Here is a 21,778-nt window from a genome sequence, read left to right as displayed (position 1 = left end):
GGCGCGCCTTCACGAGGATCTTTTAATCTTATGGTTGTAGGTGGCGCTAGGAATTTAGCCAAAACCATTTTGTCTGTAGCGTTCCTTGGAACTCTGCGTGAATTAAATACCACCTCCTTGTCCTTTAAATAAATAGGATAGGAGGTTGTTCCACTTACACATAAATCCTTCGGCTCCCTCCCAAATTATAATCCTTCAGCCATAATCACAGCCTCCATATCCGGTGCTATCCACCCTTAGTGTAATATGCTTGAGGCACGGGTTGGGGTGAAGGGGCTACACCCACCATAGAGGCACTGGGTTCTTCCGAGATTCAAGGTGATGTGGTCTGGACAGGGGAGGCACAGATTCAAGGTAATCCTCCGTTTTGACAAGGGGGAAACGGTGTTTCTCCCTCTTTCAGTCAAAATCCGAAGCAGGTACTGGTCGCATCAGATTCTTGGTGTGTCAGCAGTAAGGTTCTCCGCCATCAGCGCCGTCTGCTCTATCGCAGGCGTGGTTATACGGAGGCTCATCAACTTCCGGCTCCCTGCGCCTTTTCTTCAACGATGCTAGCCCAAAGTCGGACTCTCTGCACCTTTTCTTCTACGGTGCAAGCCCCAAGTTGGGCTCTTTTGCTGCCTGAGTTATAGGCATGTAAAAGTATTGAGGAATGGTTTCCTTAGACAACATCTTGGAACGGCAGCATCCCCCTTCTCTGCGCCTCTTCTTCGGCTTTTTCTTCATTCCCTTGTATTTTTTCTTTTCGCTTATGTAGTCAGTTCTAGTATTAGCTTATTCAAGCTCTTTCATTGTACGTTGTATTATTTCTTTGTCTTAATAAAAGATGAATTTATTTCTTTCTAAATACTTTTCCTCTCTGCAGCAATTATTTTGTGAATGGGTGTGCTACATGTGTGTTTTCCTTTAATGATACTTAGAGCAGGAAACCTTGAAACAAAACCCTACTAATTCTAATTTATCGACATTATCAAGTATAATAATGATAATTCCCAGTAGATTAAACTCATGAAACTAACCGAGATAACAGCTGAATGCTCCGTAATGCATGCGAGGCGACCGTCCGAGAACGATAAACTCTAAATATACCATCCGAGAGGGTTGCCGAGCAGCGAGGGGCTTTGGCCGTGTTTTTGATAACACCTGACCCTATAACAGTTGCACCAATTCCCTTGGTATTGAGGATCCGAGGGTAGGCTGGGGATTTTATTCAGTCTAGGGATTAACCCAATTATCAATGGGTAACCCTTCTCCGGGGTAGATTCTAAGGGCCATATAACGTCCAGGTTGTGTCCAAACCCTGCATTTTTCCTCTTAAGTAGGTGGTTTCCCCAGAGGCTTGAGTCCGAGGACCATACAAGGCCTTGGTTCTGTCCAAAACTCGTAGTTTTCTTCTAAGTAGTTGATTTCCCCAGAGGCTTGAGTCCGAGGACCATACAAGGCCTTGGTTCTGTCCAAAACTTGTAGTTTTCTTCTAAGTAGTTGGTTTCCCCAGAGGCTTGAGTCCGAGGACCATACAAGGCCTTGGTTCTGTCCAAAACTTGTAGTTCTCTTCTAAGTAGTTGGTTTCCCCAGAGGCTTGAGTCCGAGGACCATACAAGGCCTTGGTTCTGTCCAAAACTTGTAGTTCTCTTCTAAGTAGTTGGTTTGAGTCCGAGGACCATACAAGGCCTTGGTTCTGTCCAAAACTTGTAGTTCTCTTCTAAGTAGTTGGTTTCCCCAGAGGCTTGAGTCCGAGGACCATACAAGGCCTTGGTTCTGTCCAAAACTTGTATTCGTTCATTTATTTATTTATTTTCCGAAGGTTAGCCCCTCGACCAAGGTGGGGGGAGTTAGCTTGATGTTAGAAGCCCTTAGAATTGCCTATGCCACTGGCACTACGAGGCGTAGCCCCTAGCGGAAATTTATGTCAGAGCAACAACAGCACGTCGCTGGAAATGTAGGAACCTTCACAGACCTTTGCTCGACAGAGGCTCAACTCCACCGCCACCTGTGTCAACGCGCAAGCCTTTCCCACAGACGGCGCCAATTGTAGGGACACGAGTTCTAACGACCCACGAATGACGTTGGGCTCGTATGTAATGGGCCCTAGCAATATGATTTGTAGAGAGTGGGCTTGAAAGGCAGGACCTTAGCCACAGGTTAACGGCTTAGTCGGGGTTTTTATGGAAGCTTCTCTATGGGTGGACTTAGCTTGACTAGCTAAGCCTCCCATTAGTGTGAGTTGCAGGGTTTAAGTCCTCGGACATCGTCCGAGGAGTACTGTACCCTTCCCTTTTTCTCCCCTTTGCAGGATTTTTCCTCCTCCCGCAGGGATCCCTTTTTCTTCACTTTCTTTCCCTTTAATACTCATTCCCCTTTTAGTGTCCACGTGTAAGTTCTTACTTTCTGGGGTGCAGACCTGTCTTGTCAACCCATACCTAGAGTGGTTGGGGGTTGTTGGAAAAGTTAAATGGCATGGTTTGGAGCATGGGCTTGTCAGATGCAGGATTCTGTATTATGATGTTAGCAGCTTTCTCCCTTGCCTTGCCCCTGTATAGAGTTTGCCCTTTTCTTCAGGCATTTTGAGAGGTGCTAAGCATAAGATCGTTCTCGGCCATGTCCTCGTGCCCTTCTTGGGCTTTCATTATGCGTCCTCGACAATAGCTCTCCTCGGCTCAGGCCTTGGGCCCAAGCGCAGAATGGGCCTGGGCCACGAATTATCAGGCCCCACAAACATAATATACAAAAATTCAAATTAAAGAATTAAAAAAAAACAACGTTTTTATTTTATTAAATATTTGCTTAGGGAATATAAAATCTAAATTAATTTATAATTTGTTTAATGTTGTGTTGCTTTATCCAAAAAGATGATGAATAATGTTGTGTTGCTTTATCCAAAAAGATGATGAATCCTGACTAACTCTTAAAACAAAATTAAAAAATATTATTAAAATGATTATATGAAAAAAAATGCGAACTTTAAAAAATAATGTAAAAAATAAGAAGTTAAAAAAGCCAAATGCTTGTATTAATTGATTTCATTATATAGGAGCATATCACATACAATTTGCTAATTTGCTATCCCAATTATATGACATACTTGGCCTAAACAATCAACCATATTAAAAGTTCAAGTCACATCCACATTAACAAAATTAACAGAATTATCTCGTATGTTGGTTTGAGATCTTCACCACCATGAAGTAATGGAGAGAGAGAATGACAAGTTTTAGTCCATTTGATATCAATTTATTTGACATTTTATAGAAAGCTGGCTGAAGTATAGTTGTATTTAGGAAATTAAAAAAAAAAAAAAATTATACATAAAATGATATTTTTTATAAAAAAAAAAAGGAAAAGAAAAGAAGGAAGTAATACCTCAATTTTTCCATGTATTACTGATAGTGGAACTGCTAAATATGGCTTATTGGACACTTTTAACCATCAGATTAGGCCCCATATAATCTGTCAGTAAAGCATAAATGTCCATATTGAAAAATAAAGTGCTCAAGAGCAAGAAAATGCCCGTGTTTAAATATGCTATATAAGACGCCTTTACTATATTAGAATATAATGTGCTTCCTTCTGTAAGTCAAGCTGACAACTCCCGTGTTTAAATAGGCCTACGAAGGTGTGATCTGAGTGAGTTAGATTTCAAAGTTGACAACTCCCATTGTTTTGAAAAAACTCGTAGAGCCACTCTTGCAATTTGAAGCGACAAACCACAAACAAAAAAGCCAATTAATGCCAAACAGGCAAAAAGAAATAGAGGAAGTAAAGAGATAATGAATTTGGTTCAGGAGAGAGAAGAAAAATGTTTTTATATGTAGGAGTTAAGTTCAAATAATTTTTTTTGGATTAATTTAAAAAAAACTATATATATATTTTAAAGACTTTTTTTAATGTGAAAAAATTGGCCTAAGGTGCAATTGCCAAGGCTTGATTTTTTAAACTCTTAATGGTAGCGTACTTGATGAAAGTGGACGGAAAGACCAGTACCGGAAATAGATGTAAAATGAAGTGTTTGTTTGACAAATATTATTTTTGTCAATTTATTTTATTATTCAGTTTATTTTTGCTATTATTTATTAATCTTATTATATTTTTGGTACTATTTATGGGTTTTACTATACTATTTTAGCTCATTTTTACATTTATTTACAGTACTTTTAACAAAAGTTTCAGTAAAATAAGCGCTTGTTCGGCAAAAATTATTTTTGCCAACTTATTATACTATTCGGCTTATTTTTGCTACTATTTATGGATCTTACTGTACTTTATGATATTATTCATAAGTTCCGTTATATTATTTCAGCTAACTTTTACCTTTATTATAATACTTTCAGTAAAAAGTTTTCAGTTTCAATAAAATAAACAGATTTTAAACAACCCTTAAGTGGATCCCACACGGACCAAAGAAAAGAAATGAAAAACTTTAAGTATGCGAACAAACAAAAAATGAAGCACACCTTCATCTATCTTTTATTACATATGAAGCACACACCTTCATCTATCTTTATTACAAATGGTGGCACGTGTCACAAAACAAACGGACAATACTAGCGAACGAAAAAATGGAGCTCTTAACAGACACAACAGTAGTCTTATATTGCAATCATGACTCGAGGACACAAATCTTATGAATCTTCTTAATTATTAATAGGCCAATCAACAATAACCCTAGAAGATATATTATACAACCAGTTATTATTATTATTTTTTGGACTTTATTTCATTTTATATTATTCATAGGTATATATTTTTTGATCTTATTATTTATAGGTACATATCCACACTTATCATAGGTCCAAGATTTGCCAGGAACTTTTTTTTTTTTTTCAATTACTTGTAAACAAAAAAGAAAAGAGAAGAGAAAAGAGAAGAGGAGAAGAGAAGTGTGTTTTTTTCAACCTATGCTCATGTCGAATCCGCGGGCTTCAAGCTCACGATACTCTTGGCTTAAGGCACATGGCTCGCAGCAGAAATGAACCAAGCAATCCCCACAAGGCCTCTCCTCTAACATGTACTGCTGCCTGATTTTTGTGCGATAGGGGTACGAGTACAAGCATCCACAACCAATCAAATTGGCAATTAGTGCGTAAACTACTTCACTAAATCCAGTAGCTGCAACACAAAACACCATGCCACACATCTTAAAAATCAACACCACCAAAAACCATCACCGTCCAATTGATATATATTCACTGTATACTTAGTTTTTGATCCTTTGTCAACAATATCTGCAATTCGACCAAAGGTAATGCATGGGCACCAGCATGTCAGGCAACCTGTGAAAAATACCGAGCAACATTGTAGCATTTAAGTTTAGAAAAAGTATAGGAATAATGAGAGCGTCTCTTATATAGTAATATTTTTCAGAACTTTTGTTCTTACAATTATTGATATGAGTTGTTATGTTGGGACTAATATTACTTTCATCTAGATTCATCGTTGACATAATTTTTATTACATAACAACTGTGTCATGTTATGGAAAAAAAATTGTAAAAAGTTTTAGTGTTCGGTGTTTCACTGATGTCTTATAGGGTGTCACGCCAAAGTGTTAAGCTATATCTTACAATTTGAGACGTCATGGCAGCAGTCATAGAGGCGAGAGGACCAAGGAACTGGAGCTTGAAATGAAGCTTGCTGGGAATTCTCGTGGTATTGGCTTGTCGAGTTCATTGGAACACCAGTCACGGTGGCCTGAGCAAATGGTGGCGGTCAGGGGCGTAGCCAGAAATTTTTGGTTGAGGGGGCCGAAGAAATATTATCATATTGATTTGCAATTCAAGAAAAATACAAAGTATGACATATATACATATATATACATATCTTCCTGCATTAGTTGTAGAAAAAAAAAACATAAAATCTAATGAAAATTAGACTACATTTACAAGAAATAATATTTATAGAAATTAAATATAACAAAGTCACTATAAGCAACTATAAAATACATAGCAGTTAAACTCAACCAAATTAGACTACTATGGTCAAAAATAAATTCAAAATCAATTTCATTCATCTCAACTAAATTCAAAATCAATTTCATTCCTACTAATATTCTAATACTGTATCCTCTCTCTACTCTCTAATGATAATTCCCACACCAAGACTTTGAATAGCTATGGGACATAGCCTCACTCAAGAAAAAAAATGTGGGATATGGCTGACATGCCTTAGAGAATGAAAGGAAAAGTCAAAAAGATGAAAAGTAGGAATTTGGGGTGGGGCATTTTTATGGCTACGTATTGGAGGAGGGGCCAAGTTTTTCTCATAGGGGGGCCAGCTCTTAAATGAGAAAGTGTGAGACCTATTTCTTCCTACTATTATAGGGGTTTTAAAAAATTTTGGGGGGGCCATAACGTGCCTCCGCCTCTGGTGGCGGCGCATGGGAGTACTGCTCTGTTGAACTTGGGTTTGATGAATACATGATGAGTTAGTAAATGGGACTGCGTATTGATTTGAACAAAGAGGGTTTAAAGGCTGAAAGAATTATGAGGAGGCGATACTTGGATAGGGGTATTTCTATATATGTATATATATAATGGTGGTTAGTGGTGGAGGAAATGCTGGGATTCGTTTTTTTCGTATGAGTAAGGATTAAGAAATGGTGACTACAGAATGTTCATGTTTTACAAGTCAAGCGCAGCCATGGTTGAAACTCTGCTTTTTTTACTTTTGAATCACGAAGAAAAGTTCAGTAAACCATATTATATTGTACACAGGGACAGGGCAGTTGAGGATTAATTATTTTAAGAATAATCGTAGAGCTAGGGACTATGTCCGCCCTTGTATGAGATCTCCCCTGTAAACTGCTTTATTTTTGAAGGGGATAAAATTTAAAGTAGACGGATCCGTCCAATTGAAGCCAATCATAAGAGATGGTATTAAGGAAAGGAACGGTCTGGCATACTGACAAACAACTGGTAGAACAGATTGTATCCTGGACGGAGGGGTAGGAAGACGGATGGACCCTCCATAATGGATGAATTCCAACTAAATGGACGCAAGGGAGACGGGTAATGAAGCAACATGGCATCTACGTAGCCTAAGTGGTCTCCAAGAAACCTCATATGAAAATGTCTTGTGCCCCATGATTAACCCTAACTCAACAAAGTCTTTACATGGAAAGGATCCCATAAAATACGTGTATTGATGAGAATCTTCCCCACAAGGAAACGCCTTTGCCTCCAAGAAACAAAGGTCGGTTCTACACTACTATAAAAACCCAAAGCCCTCAGAAGTCAAGGTACGCGTAATTCTCTCAGCTCTGGTTCTCTAGAATTGTAGAAATTCTCTCTAATTTAACCTTCGGAGGGTATTTGACTGGTACCACACCGGTACTCTTTGTAAGGTCTTCTTTGTCTTTGTTTCGTAAGTTTTGTCTAAAGTATGTGAGGATTATGCAGCTCACTAACGATTTTTGGCATCAGTAATTGGCGTCGTCTGTGGGAAAGAAAACAATAGTAGCCATATTACCATTTCCCAGACAAAGAGTTGTATGGTACTCACTCGCTCGATGGCAACCAACAATAATAATGGAGATGAACCACACACAATTGCCCTTGAAAGATAGGTACAGACCCTAGCCACGGCTATGGAATGCTTTACTAAGTAAAACCACGACCTGGAGGAATAGTTGTGCCAAAGGAATGTTGGGCCTAACAGTCACGGAGAAGAGTAAGAGGGCACCAGCATTGAAAGGACGGACTAAGAAGGACCAGAAGGCAGCAATGCCCTAAGCAGACAATAGCGACAAGTTATCAGTCGTCCATCCGTCACAGATATGGCACCACTACATATGGTCGCAGAGATGCAAATGATGAAGGAGAGGATGGAATTCATGATCAATGCCCTCAAGGTGTGGGTGTTAAACTACCTTGACAAGCTGATCCATCGGATGGACTCACCATTTACAGCACCCATCACTTCATGCCCACCTCCTGCAAAGTTTCGTATGCCGCAGATAGAAGCCTATGACGGGTCAAAGGATCTCTTGGACCACTTAGAGTCGTTCAAAACTCTCATGCACTTAGAAGGTGTTCCAGACGAGATTATATGCCGATCCTTCCCAACTACATTGAAAGGTCCCATTAGGATATGGTTCAGCAGATTGACACCTAACTTCATCGGTACCTTTAAAGAGCTAAGTGCACAGTTTGCATCACACTTCATAGAGGGACACAAGTATAAGAAATCCACTACATGCCTGATGAGCATCAAACAGCAAGAAGACGAGGTGCTGAGGTCCTACATAACATGTTTCAATAAGGAAGCTCTTTCGATAGACGGAGTTAATGACAAGATACTTGTTGCTGCATTCACCAATGGTCTGCGAAAGGGGAAGTTTTTGTTCCTTTTATATAAGAACGACCTAAAGACCATGTCAGATGTGCTTTATTGAGCTACTAAGTACATGAATGCAAAGGATGCGCTGCTGGCCTAAGAGGAGTAACCCAAGAAGAGGGACAAGCAAGAAGATGCACGACAAGATCGAAGATGAAAAATGATTAGAACTGGAGACTGACGGGAGGATAAGTGCTCTAAACCCCTTACTGGAAGGTTCACCAACTTCATCTCACTGACTGCCTCGATTGATCATGTATTGATGCAGATCAAGGATGATACGATCTTGATGTAGCCTGGCAAATTGAAAGGAGATCCTAACAAGAGGTCCAAAGACAAGTATTGCCGTTTTCATCGAGATCACGGTCACTACACGTCTGAATGCAATAACTTGATAGATTGAAGCCCTAATCAGACAAGAAAAACTACAACGATTCGTCAGCAAGGAAAGGGCTGACCCACTATAGGAGTAGGCCGCAAGAAGAGATAATGAGTGCCCCAGGCCATTCTTAGGATACATAAGGATGATTGTAGGAGGCACCATAGCTTTTGGTTCTTCTAGAAAGGCACGTAAAACTTACCTAAAGATGGTTCAAAGTGTCCAGTTGATAGGCTTCGTTCCAAAGATGGCACGGATTGACAACCCTATAATCGGGTTTTCGGAGGAGGATGCTCGATGTCTCCACCACCCACACGATGATGCACTCATTTTTAGCATATGGGTAGGGGATTACAACACTCACGGGTCCTAGTTGATAATGGAAGCTCGACTAATATCCTCTATTACCCGACATTCCAGCAGATGAGGATCGAGAGAGAGCAACTCATACTGACCAATGCATTACTCGTCGGGTTTGGAGGAATGAAAGTATACCCCCTTGGTGTGGGCACATTGCCCGTAATGGTTGGCGATTACCCTTAATAGATTACTAAGGATGTTACATTCCTTGTCATTGATTGTTTGTTTGCTTACAATGCCATACTAGGTCGTCCTACCCTCAATTCATGGAAGGCCGTAACTTCGACCAATCATCTGATGATCAAGTTCCCCACTGAGCAATAACTGGTGTCTTGCTGTCGAGTCTACCAAGATGTCAACCCACGGGAGGGGATCGCTATCTTTAGGGCACGCGTTTTTTAATTCCGTGAAGTCTACGCACATCTTCCATTTTTCGTTGGCTTTCTTGACCATTACTACATTGGCCAGCCAATCGAGGTAGTACACTGCCTTGATGAATTTTGCATCTTGCAATTTGCGGACTTCTTCCGTTATAGTCTTGTCTTGCTCCTAGGCGAACATTTGCTTCTTCTGTCGTAGAGGGGGAAAAGAGGGCAATACATTCAACCTGTGCACCATGACTGACGGGTCGATCCCGGGCATGTCTTCATGGTTTTAGACAAAGACATCCTGGTTTTCTCTTAGGAATGTTGTGAGCGCTTGACGAACTTGCGGACTGGCGAGGGTACCGATCCTAGTCGTTCAATCAGGCCTGAAGTCATCGAAGAGTACCTCTTCCAACCCTTCAACAGGTTCTGCAACCATTCGTTATTTTTCTATGGTCATGGTCTGGAAGTGGTTGTCCATCTCCAGCATCGCTATGTAGCACTCGCGTGCTGCTACTTGGTCTCTATGTACCTCTCCTACTCCTGGAAGAGGACGGGGCACTTTTCAGTGACGGGACCCTAACCTGTCATCACACTTTTTTCCTTCCTAGGACGGGGTGGAGGAGGTAGCTTATTTGAATGTGGTCTCCTCAACGGTTAACCCTGTCACCACCTTGGGCTTTTAAGGAGGACGGTCAATCTTATTTTATGGTTTCCTCTTAGTGAATGGGTTAACCGGACCCGTCCCCTTCAGGGGCATGCCTTTCTGCTTTTGCTTCTTTACCTGTACAGCAGTTTACTGACAGATGTAGGCCCTCCTCTTACCATCTTCCATTTCTGCATCAAGAGGGACGGAAAGAAAAAGTTAGATAAAATACTATAAATTGAAGGAAAAAGTGTAAGCTACAGACTTACGTTTATATGCTTGTTCGTCGTAGCAACAGGCGATAGCAATAGGCTTAGGACCTTCACAGTACCAATGAATGGTGTCCAAAGTAATAAGCTTTTGCCATGTCCTCTCCACCAACTTGATCCTAAGATCTTCTCCAAAAAACTCCATTGCTCAAGAGTAACCTTTAATTGGTCCTGGGTTGCAACAAGAGACGGTTAGGCCAACGCATGAAACCAGAAATAGAAAACAGTGTTCAAACCAGATGGAAACCAACCAGATAGGGGCATTACACCCCCAAGTTTTATCAATGGGCATGTTCTCCTGATCATTAGGGTGACACATCCAATTGTCCCCCTAAATGAATAAGTATCGGCTCTTCTAGTTTTTTTGGAATCAGGAGTCTCACACACTAGCCTAAGTGATGGCTTCCTCGGTAGGAAGCTGAACATCTTCCTAGACTAGACGATTTCAGAAGGACGGTAGCAATGGAAGAACTCCTCCACCATCAGCTTTCGTTCCCCGTTGGTCAAGACCCCATACAACACTTACGCTCCATGGAAGACTCTCCAGGCGTTTGGAGAGATCTGGGTGACGGCTAGCCCCAAGTATTGAAGTAAACGGTGGTGAAGAGCATTAAAAGGGAGCCTAAGTCCCACCTTAAACATTTGCTTGTACACTCCGACGTCTTCGACATCTTAGTAGTAACATTTTTCAAATTTTAAGGGTAGACTGATGGGGACGTTGGTAGGAATTTGATACCTCTCTCGAAGGGTCTCAAAGTATGGTCTCTTGATGATGGAGTTAAATTCATTGACTGTCCACATGAGGGGAACGAGAAATTGACTAAGACTGTTAGGACCTGTGACGAATCTAATAGGGGATTCAACATTTCCTATGTTGTCTTCGTTCTTTGAATCCCCACTTGAACCACTCTGTGATCCGTCCACATTCGAGTCCTCATCCTCTTCCATGGAAGGTGGGTTGGTAGACAGAACCATTTCATCATAAGAGATGCCGAAGTCATCTTGACCAGACGGATACACCTCATCATAGCCCGCTCCTTTGCGGATACACGATTGCTCATTTGACGCTTCACTAGACATCTGTCACCTACACGTGATGGATAAACTCCTAAGACTTTACAGGTCTACATGTGCGACGGGCATACAATATTTAAAGTAAACGGCAAAAGAGAAATCTCAGTATAAGACGAAGGATACTTACAGTTGAACGATGCAAAGAGGCGACAGAAGTGGCGTAGCAGACGGTCACGCTAAACTAATGGATGTCAGTTTCTGGCAGGAGACGGTAGTGCCCTGACACTGGAAATTTGTTGCGGAAAGTAAAAATGAAAAGGAGAAGTAACCAATATATAGAGGAAACTGCGCGGAAGACGAAAAGACGCTTTGGTCCTAGTGATCAACCACTAAAATTGTGCCATATGCCCCCTGCATTAATGATCCTAAGCTAGCTTGCCAATCAAGAAGCAACTCCCTAGAATTAAATTAGATCGTCACTTCATGGGTCCGTCTGTGCAACCAGGTGACGAACCCATAAAGTGAAGGGGCAGTTGAAGGGGATAAAATTTAAAGTAGTTGGATTCGTTCAACTGAAGCCAATCATAAGAGACGGTACTAAGGAAATGGATGGTCTGGTGTATTGACAAACAACCGATAGAACAAATCGTATCTTGGACGGAGGGGTAGGAAGACGGACGGACCCTTCATAATAGACGATTCCAACTAAACAGATGCAAGGGAGACAGGTAATGAAGCTATGTGGCATCTACGTGGCCTAAGTGGTCTCCAAAAAACCTCATATGAAAATGTCTTGCGCCTTACGATTAACCCTAAATCAACGAAGTCTTTACATGGAAAGAATCCCATAAAATACGTGTATTAATGAGGATCTTCCCCGCAAGGAACACCCTTACCTCCAAGAAACAAAGGTCAGTTCTACACTACTGTAAAAACCCAAAGCCCTCAGAAGTCAAGGTATGTGAATTCTCCTAGCTCTGGCACTCTGGAGTTGTAGAAATTCTCTATAACTTAACTTTCGGAGGGTATTTGGCCGGTATCACACCGGTACTCTCTGTAAGATCTTCTTTGTCTTTGTTTCACAAGTTTTGTCTAGAGCATGTGAGGACCCAAAGCCCTTAGAAGTCAAGGTATGCGTAATTCTCCCAGCTTTGGCACTCTAGAGTTGTAGAAATTCTCTATAACTTAACTTTTAGAGGGTATTTGGCCGGTACCACACCGTTACTCTCTGTAAGGTTTTCTTTGTCTTTGTTTCACAAGTTCTGTCTAGAGCATGTAAGGACTGTGCAGCTCACTGACCATTTTTGGCATCATCAATTTTTATTTTTATGCATGCGAATCTAAAAAGGGTTTGATAACCAGTGTATCTGGGCGAATTCTATTTCTAGGACTAGAAGCCTCGTCCGTATAATAATACAAAGGAGAGTAGGATTCACTTGATCAGACCAAGACCATCTCCTAAGCTAAGAAATGTGCAATGGAGTCAAGACTTTGGTTTGGCATCTTTTGCGAGAGTGAGTTGGGCCTGAGAGAAGCCATGATTTGATCCGAACACAAGAGAGTTAGGGTACAAACTTGGGTCTTGTATCCTGAGCTCGATCGGTTTGGAAGGTTGAGCTGAAACAACCAAATATTATGACGCAAAGCAGGCTAAAACGAGAGTCAAGTGCTATCTATCATCGATTTAGGATTGCTTGGACGAACCAGCGCAGCTAGCTAACGTACCCATGGTTTAAGGTTAATGGCGACTGGTGGACGATGCATATTCACGTGAGATGGGATGACAGTCCCTCCTTTTCGTGGTGCATGTCATGGGTGCTCGTGTGGAGGGGATGTGGATATAGAGTGTATGGTGTAACCACCAACTATTGAAATTTCTTAAAGGTGTGGTTGATCACCCAAGTTTTGAAAAAAATGGTTTTACCCCATTATTTTCACTAATCCTAAATTAAATAAAATAATATGTGGAACCAAAAAAAAAAAAAAAAAAATTCGGGATTCAATTTTGAAGGTATTAGGCACCCTAACCCTATAAACAACACCTAAATTTTAATTATCCCTTAAAAATGTGTGCAATGCTATAAATAAAGGGAAATGTTAATGGATGTTTTTAAAACAATGGTTAATAATTCATTTAAAGAAAATTTTAATGGGAAAAAAAATCCATTTCTTATAAAAGTGGTGTTAAAACTTTTCTAAAATTAATTATTAACTATTATCCTAAGGACACTCGTTAGCATGACCCATAAACAAAATACTTGTCCAATCTCAGGGGGCATATGTCCCAATTATAATTCATGCATCAAGAATAATACACAAGATATTAATGGTTTTGATTTTAGAGAAAGAACAAAATTTATTTTAGTTTAAAAATCGTTTTGTAAAACCCATGACTAATAAGGTGATGATGTTAGGATGGACTTGAAATGTTATTGGCACCCATTGCAGATATGTTCGGAGGGGGTCCTAGCCATTATCAGGATCTCATTATTCTATGGTAAATGATGTGGTCCATCTTTTGATGAGGTTTGAACTAGTCGATCACATGAAGGGAGACATCTTGTGATCTTGCTTGGTAATGAGGTTTTTGATAAGGAAAACCTTAAAGCTAGGGTATACGTTTGCAAAATATTGGTTTTTTGAAATGTGGAAAGTAGAGCAGGAATTGCTATTTGGATGGCCTGTTTCCGTAACTAAATTCTCAGTTTTCATAACTCATAATTCAAAAATGGTGGGACCCATAGCAAAAAGGTTGTTTGGGAAGTCTATAACTCTGTTTCTATCACTCAATTTTGTAATTTTTGAGTTATAAGTTATGGAAACTGAAAACACATTTGGCTGTTTTCAGTTTCCATAACTCATAACTCAGTGACAATATTGTAATTAAACACACATAAGGGACCCATAAACAGTACTCAGCAGCACCTTTTGACCACCTTTTGACTTTTTTTTTTTCTTTTTTTCTCCTTGGTTCTTTTTTTTTTTTTCACTAGGTTTGGTGAGTTTGGGTATCAAAGAAAAAAAAAAAGCTGCACCGGGTGACAGGTATGGGGCCCACAAATAGTGTGAAAAATATTGAGTGATGGGAAGTGAGTGATGGTGCCAACCAAACATGGTATTTTAGAGTGATGAGTGATGAGTGATAAGTGATGAGTGATGAAAATTGAGTGACAAAAAAAATCATCTAAACACGGGCTTAGTTTTTGAAATTTATTATTTTTTACTAAAAAAATCAGGAAATCAAAATTTTGGATAGACTTTTTGCATTTGGAAATTTTTTTAAAATTATGATTTTATGGAAAAATCAAGAAACTAGGATCAAAGCAGAATTTTGGATAAAGTTAATATGTTTGGAAAATGATGATTTTAATGAAAAACCAAGAAACAAGGATCAAAGTAAAATTTCAGACAAAATTTCTACACTTAAAAATATAAAATGAAGAATTTGTTTTTTTGGGTGAAAAATTAGAAAACCAGAATTTTGATATGATTTTTGCATTGGTTTATATGATTATGAAGGATGTATGCATGTATACATAGCTATGTTATATGAGAGGGGTTTAAGAGCAATGTATTGTTTAAATAGACAACGTCTACTCGGCTACTTGATCATAAACAACAACATGGTGGATGTGTAGCAGTCAGCATGCCAACAACATTTTGCTCAAAGCTCTATTGAGTAATATCTTCAAGAAGTTCTTAGTCGTGAGACTCTCTAAGCAGTAATTCATTGATGCTAATGAATTAGACATGCTACTATCTTGGAAGAACTCCTAGAGAACCACCACCTAGCTACTTTGGTGGTTTGATAGTAACCCCCATAGAGTTCTTAGTAGAAAGACGTTTGACAATAGCAATCTGTTGATGTCAATCAGTCATATATCATACAACCCTGGATGAACTCTATGAGACTCCCAAACTACTAAAGACTGCTCAAAAGAAAGAAAGCTAAAGCTAGGAAGCTCCTTTTAAGCATGGAAAGGCTTATTTCGATGCTTGATGCCCAAACAGAGGGGTAGGAGGGCCTGTTTATACATGCTTTCCTATATTTGCCCCTAACTTCTGAGGGCATTAAAATAGAGAAAATACGTTACCATTGGAAATTTAATAAAATCATCTTTCCAATGACACCAAGTTTGAGTTATTAGAGATTGGTGTGAAAAGTTATGACTTCGAGAAGTTGGTGCGTCATAATTTTTTTTGATTATTGTAGTGAAAGTGCATGCATTTGCATGGAGGCCTTTTTGAACTTGGAATTGGGCATGCCATACGCCATTGGAAAGCCTGTTACACATATGGTTTTTTATTTATTTTTTTATTTTTTATGTACTTTGGTTGGAGCGTTTTGTATGATTTTCAGAATTTAAGCCTCTTATAGTATTTTTGAGGGGTTTCACTGTAAGTGATTTTTGTGAGTTTTCTGATAAATTGGTTGTTTGGGGTTGAAGTTGAATATGATAAATTTTATTGTGTAAGCTTTCCAAAGATATGTGATTTTGCACGATTTGGAGATCATTTGGTCAGGTTTTGATTAAACCCTAAATTTAGTTGGGAATAGAGCATTCACATCCTAAAATTCTATTCCATCCTATTTTACCATCTCGAAAAGCTACTTTATCAATTATACCATACCATTTTACAATACATCAAACATCCCAAAACTCTATTTTTTTCCTATTTTATTTAAATATTCTATTTTATTCATTTTTTTACTATTTCTCTTTTTCTCTTCCTTTTCCTCTCTTTCTCCCTTAACCTCTAGCAAGGCCACAACAGATAAAACCAAAACAGTTCAACACACAGTCACCCCCATAGCCACCACGCCACCACCATGACACCACCAACACACAGTCACCCCCACATATCCTAGCACCACCCACTGGACCATCAAACCAAAACCAAAACCACATTAAAAAAAAAAGAAAAAGAAAAGAAAAAGCCCATAAAGCATCAGTTCAAACCAAGCCAAAACCCCACCATTGGAGCCACCATCATACCAAGCCAAAAAAAAAAAAAAAAAAAAAAAAATCACCATCGGAGCTACCAATGAAGCCACACACACAGCATCGATCCAAACCTAAAAACCCACCAATCTCCACAATCCAAACCCATCGGCCACAACCGATCCAATCCCACACCACCACTTGACCCATGATACACCGATCCACCTATCCAAACTTACCACTGGACCCACGACCCATTGGAGCAAACAACACGCATCACAATTGGAGCAAACCACACCCACATCGAAGAAAAACATCGAAGCTACATCAAACCTATTAGAGCAAACAGCACGCATCACAATCGGAGCAAACCACACCCACATCAGAGCAAACCCATTGGAGCAAAATATCGAAGCCACATTGAGGCAAAACATCTAGATGTGGCCTGGGCTTGGCGTTGTTGGACGATGGTGGCCAATGGTGGCCTGAGGGAGAGCAAAGGGAGAGCGAGAAATCACTGAGAGAAAGCAAAGGGAGAGGGAGAAATCTGAAAGAGAGAGAGACGTGGGAGACAGGGTTGAGAGAGTGGGAGAGTCAAGAGACAGATGAGAGAGAAAAGGAATAAAATAATATTTTTGTTTTTACAATTGAGCTACAGTGCGATTCTACATTTAGAATTACACTGTAGCACATTTGCAATTTTTTTTGCACTAGTCTACATTTACAATTCCGGATATAGTGGGGTCTTTGGGCTTTTATACTAAATTAAATCAACATATGACATATGGCATTCCAAATATGAATGCTCTTAGGATTTCGGTTCTAGAAGCTTTTCTCATTTTTGTGACATTTTGTTCATATTACATTCGATTTTGGCAATCCATTTATCAATTTAAAGGATTTGGATTAACCACACATTAGGAGTAGAATCGAATGATCGAATAGTTGGTCAAACTACATATTTTGCTTTGGAACTCCCATATTAGACCCAATTTAGCAAAGTGGAGGTGTTTGAGTGGGTTTTGCGGCCATATTTTGCATCTTGGATGGAATTAAGGTTGTTTTCAATTTTTTTATTTTTCGTAGTTTTTGTGAACAACTGATAATTGGCTTCTAGAAGGGAAAAAGGGGGTAGATGCCCATTCTTGCTATAATGTGCTTGACTACAAGAAAACATAGACAACAAATTCTATTGACATAAAGTGCCCATAAATCACCTCAACCAACCTTGGGATGTGGGTTTTAAGTAATCATCATGCTTCATGGGTAGATGCACTAGTCATTGGTCATTTCAATTGACCTCAAACAACAAAAAAGACCAAGAAACCATCATCGTTAAGTGTGGAAAGAGTTCCGAGCCCCATATATAAAAATGCCCTAAATTCCTTCTGTTAATAGCATTAGTATCTGGTTTGCTAAAGGTTAATTTTTAGGGCCAGTTTGGTAATATTGTTCTAATAATTATGTTTGTATTTTTTGAAAATACGTGTGGATGAAAAAATGTGTAAAAAAAATGTGTAATGTTGTTTAAAAACTGAAAATTATTGCTCAAAATCCCATATTCTATTCAATATGTGCAATAACCATATTCTATTCATAAGTCATACATTTAACATAATTGAGTTACATTATTCTTTGACTCCAAATTAAATGTTTTGTCATAATTTTCAAAAATCCATTTTATTTTTGTTGAGTTTTCTTCTTGAAAAATATAAGGACCGTAAAAAATTACACAACTTTTACCACAACTCACTACGTGGCAAGTTGTGAGTGTTTAAAAAAAAAAAGGTGGGTCTACACTTTCACCACTCACAACTCACAATGTGGTGAATTATGCCAAAAATTATGTAAGTTTTTGTGTTCCTAGCATTATTACTTATACAGTGCATAATAACTCTTTTATTAGCTTGAAACCCTAACAAATGGGCATTAATTTGAAAGGACAACACTTAATTTATAATAAATATTTCTCTATTAAAATTCACTATCTTAAATAAGTTTCTAACTAATATGTTTAGGGAAATGTCATACCATTTAGCCCTATTCTTTAGTTTATTGTCAAATTAATACATATATTTTATTCATAACATTTAACATAATTAAGTCACTTTATTCTTTTGGCTCCAAATTAAATGTCTTGTCATAATTTTTAAGAATCCATATTATTTTTGTTGAGTTTTCTTTTTGGAAAATGCTAAGACCACAAAAACTTTACAACTTTTGTCATAAACTCACCATTTGACGAGTTGTAAGTAGTGGAGAAAAAATTTTAAGTTCACAAAAATTTACACAACTTTTACCACAACATAACTCTCCACATGGCAAGTTTTGTGTGTTTGAGAAAATGTGGTAGATCCATGTGGTTTCACACCTCCACCACTTACAACTCACCATATGGCGAGTTGTGATAAAAGATGTGCAAATTTTTGTAGTCCTAACATTGTTTTTTCTTCTTTGTAAATGAAATTTTATGAGTAGTAACTTCCAAACTAACTTTGATCATATATGATGTCTTTTCATAAATAACTTGCAGTATGATTTGAATTCCATATGCTCTAATACGATTATTTTTATACTCTATTTATACCTATATCATTTTAAAAAACATTTAAAATAGGTACTTTGATATGATAGAGTATTATTTTGGATCCTTGTCTCATGTTCATTTTTAATCAATTGTTGTGCTAGTAGTATACTTGACTTTTGTGACAAATTGCATGTTGACATAGAAATTGTTACAAAACCTTTTGGACCTAACCAAAAGCCCTAACATAAAATATTTTAAATAACACTTATTTAGAGAAAAATATTTTAAAAATAAGTTATTTTATCGATTAAATTATCCATATTTTAAAGCTGAGAAATCAATTAAAGCTGAGAAATCAGTTAACTGTATATAAGATGTAAAGGTTTACACTTGAATGAGTGAAAATAAATGGCTCCGAATTTTATAAGAAAACTTATGCTGGCAGTAATGGAGTTCGTTTTCATTTTCTTTATTGAAGTGCATGCCAATCATCTTGGAGAGAAACCTTTTAAACTTATCATATATTTTTATATTGAGTATGAAATTTGAAAATCTAACTATTGGATTGCATGTTCTTATTATATCCTTCATGCTTGCAATATTTCAAGAAGATTAAAGATCAATTGCTATGTCATTAAACAAATGTTAAAATTTCAAGTTTTTTTAATCTAAAATTATGTATAAAAAATAAGTTCATTGATCAAATAATAAATAAAATCCGATTTGAACGAAATTTGATATACATATTAAGAAAATAAGGAATATGAAATTTAACAGTTAGATTTTCAAAATTCACACCTAAAAAAGAGATATAGGATAAGTTTGAAGAATTTCTCTCCAAACTAGTTTGGTGAGAAATTTTGTTTAATTCAAAAACCATATCATGGTTGCCTCATAAAAAAATAATTTAAACGCTGTGAACAAAAAGTTGACAAAATAGAGCGTGCTATTGGTTGGGCTTCCACAACCCGCAAACCTGTGACCCTTGAGTTAAAAGATCCATCAGCTGTGGACATGGTAGCGTGTGCACGCTCATGAGATAAAAAAATTTTCTGATGACTTTGAATATTCAGATTGTGTGTATAAATGTTACACAAGATGTTATTTACACAAAGAATGCAAGGGCTACTTCAAACTTTGATTTGGTAAGTACATTCTCTCTCTCTCTCTCTCTCTCTCTCTCCAAAGCATAAGAACGTAGTTATATATATATATATATATACACACGCTCATGAGATAAATTTTTTTTCTGATGACTTTGAATATTCAGATTGTGTGTATAAATGTTACACAAGATGTTATTTACACAAAGAATGCAAGGGCTACTTCAAACTTCGATTTGGTAAGTACTTTCTCTCTCTCTCTCTCTCTCTCTCTCCAAAGCATAAGAACGTAGTTATATATATATATATATATATATTTGTGAGTAATCAAGGTGTCATACATAACCGTTTGGCTAGAATACATAATTTCTAAAACCAAATATGTGCATTTATTTTTTGCTGAAATGTGCATTTATTTCAAAAGATTTGAAATTTATACTTCCAAATCTCACAACATTTGAAATTTGAAAAGTTTTGAATTCAAACTTGTTTTAAACCCTTGAAAGAAGGATGTCAATACCGTACCAGAGGCCGTACCGGTTTGGCAATTGGTACGATATATTTCGAATATCGGTCAATACCGGTATACCGTTTCGGGTTTACCGCTATTTTTTATATTTATAAATATTTATATATATATATATATATGTATGTATGTGTCTGTGTATATATATATTATAATAAATATAAAAGTTTATCATAAAACATTTCCTCAATTCAGAACTAATTATTCATGATTTTAGACTTTAGTATCAATTAAAAGGGAAAAAAAAAAAAAAAAAAAAAAATAGAAAGCTTAAAAGTTATCATTGCATACTAAGAAAACAAATAATATTAATAAGTTAATGCAAATAAGTTACCATTCTGTCCAAACAAAAATTCAAAAATTATAAAACTTAAAAAAAAAAAAAAACTTTTTTTTTTGTACCGGCCAGTACGCCCGGTACCGGCCGAAATTGGTTGGTACGGTCGGTATTTTTTCCGGTACGAAACAGGGGGGTCAAGCGTATCGGATTGCTGGGCGGTACGGTATATTTCAGCCGTACCAACCGGTACGGTACGGAATCGATAACCTTGCTTGAAAGTCTATTTACTCATTATTTCAAGTTTAAAGGAAATCGTTTAAATATTGATTATTCAAAACATTATTTTACATGAATTGTATTGAATCATTATAATGATGTACCCAAGACCCATAATATTGTAGTTAATTTATTTATTTATTTTTTGTTGTTGTTGTTGTTAGGACTGTTTTTTTTTTTTTTTTTTTTTTTTTTTTGGTTGTAAAAACGTGATGTCTACACAATATGGCACATAATAATGTTTTTTTACACAATTTTCTTATTCATTTCAAAACAAGACCTTTTTTTTCCTATTATTTATTTTTTAATTTCTATGCTAGTTGTAGGTAAGCAATAGAAGGTTAAATATGAATGATTCTTTGTAATACATCCCAACTTGATGAACATCATTTTTTTCTTATATTATGAATTTGTATGCGAGGTAAAAGTTAATCTTTATTGACCTTTTATAATTTATTAATTTTTTTTTATAGGTAAGATAGTATTTCACACTTATGGTACCCGCTTCATGATGATTGTTCGTTAATGGACGTTGCTTTTACAAGGGTCATGATGAAGTCAAAGAAGGCCAACCCAATTAAATTTGAGTCCAATTGGAGCAAAGAATTAAAGGAAATTTCCACCAAATCCAAGTCCAATTTGGATTAGGATTCCAGCTTGCACACCAGTTAGTATTTGGAGCATATCTTTAGGCTCAGATGTCCAATCGAGATGATTCAAGTTGGGCTGAAAAGTTATCTTAAAGGGCTATAACTTATTA

At 37.5% G+C, this 21,778-nt stretch overlaps 2 protein-coding genes across 8 annotated transcripts in view; one reads left to right on the top strand and one right to left on the bottom strand.

Annotated features, from left to right (window-relative positions):
- Nucleotides 1-21,778, top strand: part of LOC126717674 (uncharacterized) — a 77,722-nt gene that overhangs the window by 35,969 nt on the left and 19,975 nt on the right. The window lies entirely within an intron of this gene.
- LOC126717678 (cell number regulator 10-like) lies at nt 4,889-5,724 on the bottom strand. Its single transcript, XM_050419516.1, has 3 exons — nt 5,561-5,724; nt 5,188-5,270; nt 4,889-5,134 (listed from the first exon to the last, which is right to left on the bottom strand). The coding sequence occupies exons 1-3, from the start codon at nt 5,664-5,666 to the stop codon at nt 4,889-4,891; spliced, it is 435 nt and encodes a 144-aa protein (XP_050275473.1). The 5' UTR covers nt 5,667-5,724.

This window comes from Quercus robur, chromosome 3 (assembly GCF_932294415.1).
Source record: "Quercus robur chromosome 3, dhQueRobu3.1, whole genome shotgun sequence".
Classification (NCBI taxonomy): domain Eukaryota; kingdom Viridiplantae; phylum Streptophyta; class Magnoliopsida; order Fagales; family Fagaceae; genus Quercus; species Quercus robur.
This window is presented reverse-complemented; position numbering and strand designations above follow the sequence as displayed.